The sequence below is a fragment of the Dysidea avara genome, chromosome 8, assembly GCF_963678975.1.
Source record: "Dysidea avara chromosome 8, odDysAvar1.4, whole genome shotgun sequence".
Taxonomy (NCBI): domain Eukaryota; kingdom Metazoa; phylum Porifera; class Demospongiae; order Dictyoceratida; family Dysideidae; genus Dysidea; species Dysidea avara.
This window is the reverse complement of record NC_089279.1, coordinates 17,258,179-17,262,136: the sequence shown is the minus strand read 5'-3', so window position 1 is coordinate 17,262,136 and position 3,958 is coordinate 17,258,179. Positions and strand designations below refer to the sequence as shown.

Sequence of the window (3,958 nt, the reverse complement as noted above, 5' to 3'; positions counted from 1 at the left end):
TTAATGACATACCAGGACATCTTCTACTATATTGTAGGTTTGATTTTCAAGACTGTGTCCTTCACACCATTTACCATTGCACTGAGGAGGTGTACATACTCTTGACCAAACTTGAATACCACCTCCACAAGTGACTGGACATTCTGACCATTCACTCCAATCTGACCATACTCCATCAACTAGTTGTACAAAAAATGTTAATACTTATGAATGAGTTATAGCAGATCATGTGCTTACTGGGACAGTGATGAGAATTACATACACCAGTTTCTGTGTCAACTCCTTCACAGTCAGCACCTCCAAATTTTGGTGGTACACATGTTCGAGTTCTAGTATGAGTCCCATTGCCACAAGATTTGCTACAGCCACCCCACACACTCCATTCTGTCCACACACCATCAACTATAGGAAGATCACAGGTATTAATACTTTAAATGTTCCTATATACGTACGTGTTGCAGTAAGTCAATAACTACAGCCATGCAGTATTATCTTATCATGGCATGTGCCTTAACAATAATTTGTGGTGGAATTCCTTACTTGGACACTGGTGGGTATAGCAAGGTCTGCTGTCCACTGCTTCACCCTCACAATCACTGCCACCATGTTGAGGTGGTGGGTTGGTACAAGTTCTGAATCTTGATTCAACATCTCCACCACAAGACTGATTACATGTGCCATAGGGAGACCACTCTGACCAGCTACCATTGACTGAAAAGTACATATACAATATAAATTTATACACCTAAAAATCATCCACTGCGTATTCTTAGCTACAAGCTTATACAATGCAATTTACCTTTTCACAAGGATGGGTTTTGCATGGTTCTTCATCAAGAGAACGTCCAACACAATCGATAGTTACATCCACTGAGTTCTTCAACTTACAAGATATTGTTCTAAACCTTCTACCATGCAGTACCACATTCTTCAGCACAGCTGCAGCTACCCCATTCTGACCATGGTGACCAAGTAATGATGATAGTCTCCATAGCTGTATAAATGAAATAAATAAATCAGCTTAATTTAACACGTGTCTAATATAGTAGCTACTACAGGTGTATAACATGCAGTACTTTACTCAATCTTTTTACCTGATTCACACTGAGGGCAACACTGACCTAGAATTATTATCTTTTTACCATTTCCACAGGATAGTTCCTTGCAATCCACATATTCTTCTAATGCTATACCTTGCTGCATGAGAGAAAACCAACATGACTTTAGCTAGCTTAAAATTTTCTCACTACCCCTGAATCAAGAACGGAAATCTATCGAAACTCCTTTTTCCCCCAAGACGACCATTGAATGGAATTCCTTACCCTATCCTGATCTTCATGAGATTGACACAGACACATTTAGGTCGTACTTATTTACTTAATAATGTAATTGTACATTAGCGTGTTACCCCTAAGGGTTTTGCTAATCAATAAATAAATAAATAAGCTATATTATTATAGCTATGTATGTATAGCTACCCCAATGATGAAATTGCATCATATAATGGCTGGCTACGCCCCTGCACAGATAATCTCTAATTTAACATAATATTCCTTGTACCAAGAGTTCATAACTTGAATTGCTTGTACCTGTATATAGCTATAGCTATACTTTTAATTAAAATGTAAAATGAAGCCTATATATTACGTATCAGGGATAAAACCAGAGCAATCTGCATGAATGATGACATAGGCTTATTATTAATGTTTACAGCACGTAAGTACTAAAAGCCATTGGCAAGTCCTGCCAAGGGCTAAATTACACTAGAATAAATAGATTAACTACAAAACTTAAATTGCACTAACAAAATTAGGTTAATTACAGAACTGATTAGTTTCTTATAGGAAAAGTGGGAAGGGTTAATGTTATGATAGTTTGTCATACAGTGGAGGTTTTGTCATTCTTACACAGCAGCTACAGGGATAGAGGTAGTGGAAGGTACGTACATTGTTGTCGTCAAACTCTTGTAAGAAGTGATTCCACATATAGATGTATAACTTAATTGTGTTTAATTGATTCTGTTTTAGTTAAATTCACTATAGGTAGAGAGTTCCACAGGCAGGGTATACGGTGAAAATAGAAGTGCTGAGTTAAGTTAGTGGTGGAGCACCTGTGGTGAACCAATTTTGCGGATGAACCAAATCTAGTGTTCAAAGAGCTAAACTGTAAATAGTTTTTAATATTGAAATGTGATGTTGGCGGGTGACTTGTACAACTTGATGAAAACTATTTAAGATATCATTTATTTCATATATTATTATATACATCAAACGTAGCATCTTAAGGGTCAGCAAGCGAGACTTGTATGTTGAATAAAAGTCATTAAGAATAAATTTAGTTGCTCACCTCTTTATTCTTTCAAGTGTTTATATGTTTGATTAATGAGGGCTCCAAATTTGGGAACAGTACAAGGGCGGATTTAGGGGGAGTGCTTGGGGTGCTGAAGCACCCCCCCTCCAAAATTTTACAATGAGCAAGCTAGGAAGCTTTTAGAAGCTGTAGTACAGGTGCAGCTACATTTTATACACATGTATGGGCAATGAAAAGATGGAAAGAGCAAGGGGAATAGCTAATCTTATCCAAGAATTATTAAAAGGGGTTCATTATTATACTTTTGGAGTAAGTCTTACCTTAGAAGTTGCTAAATCCGAAATACTCTAATAGAACAGTCAACTACTCTAATAGAACATCCAACATTAAAACTATAAGAAGTTACCAGAGTGTAAGCTGAAATTAAACCTATTCTTCTAGACCTGTGCACTGCTACCCTCACCATTGTACCAAACATCCTGCCATATACCAATCACTTCAGATAAAAGATTTATGCCTTTAATGTACTATAAATTGTATAAAACATCATTAATTGAAAATCTATTCTGAAAATAACCTTTTCTGTCAAATAGTTTAAGTTTTTTAGGCTCTGCTACAAACTTGATTCTTGGGTTGAAATTCTTCGAAATTCTCTTGCAAGTAAAACACTATAGTCTTATATAATAGTGAATTTCTTAGCTTTTATAAAGTTCACAAGGCTGCAACATCTGAGAACTGTTCGTTTTTGTTTACTTTGCTTGATCAAATGCCATGCATGCTACATTTGTATAAATCTAGTAGCTTCTGGAGTTTGCACTATCAAATCCCTTGAAGCTCAACTTTAAGCTTAAATGATACTGCAGCATTTATGTTGTCATGATCATTGCGTGCTAAAAAGGGAAGAGTTGTGGAGTTGTATTTGTAGACTAGTTGCAAAACAATTATAATGATGGATGGATCCATCATTTTAAAAGTTAGATTGAAATAGTAACCTGCACTTCAGAACAGTGGCTACACATGCATGGAGTAGATCCAATTCTGTGTTTTAAATATTCTCCTTGGCCTTATATTCAATTAACTATACACTCTTTATTCTCTTTGACAATCCACTATTATATATTTTCTTAAAATCCAATAACAAGATACAGTGTATAGTTCTGTTGTTTAATTAAAATTGCTTCCAACTGAATTCATTAAAATTACTTCCAACTGAACTCATTTATCTTGTACCTTTATTTGGTTAAAAATAGTTTCTAGATTCAATCTTGTGATAGCCATTTTCCAAAAATTTCCAGGGGGTCCAGGAGTATATATGCCACCAGATCTAGAGCCCCTCTAGCTGGAGAATTATATACATGCAGCTGAGTGCACATGCACTCCATATACACTGGTGAGTCAGTCTATACTTGCCCTCTCCACTCCCACTTACCCTCTCTACTGTTTGGACAGCTAGTGTAGTTTGAGCCATGAGACTGTAAATTATGCTATACTTCAAAACACTAAATTTGATCATGTGCAGCTGCTGATACCCATATGTTTCCACTACTAGTTCTTTAAGATGTTAGTCTGAGATTGAATTTTAGCTACATGGCTGCACCCTTTAGTTATATTGACAGGCTGTAGGAGAATAATGGTATCACATAAACAA

At 36.1% G+C, this 3,958-nt stretch overlaps 1 protein-coding gene across 1 annotated transcript; it reads right to left on the bottom strand.

Annotated features, from left to right (window-relative positions):
- Window positions 1–1,358, bottom strand: LOC136264808 (mucin-like protein). The gene is made up of 5 exons (XM_066059577.1): window positions 1,323–1,358; window positions 889–994; window positions 541–711; window positions 238–402; window positions 1–179 (listed from the first exon to the last, which is right to left on the bottom strand). The coding sequence occupies exons 1-5, from the start codon at window positions 1,356–1,358 to the stop codon at window positions 1–3; spliced, it is 657 nt and encodes a 218-aa protein (XP_065915649.1).
- Window positions 1,359–3,958: the final 2,600 nt, after the last annotated feature.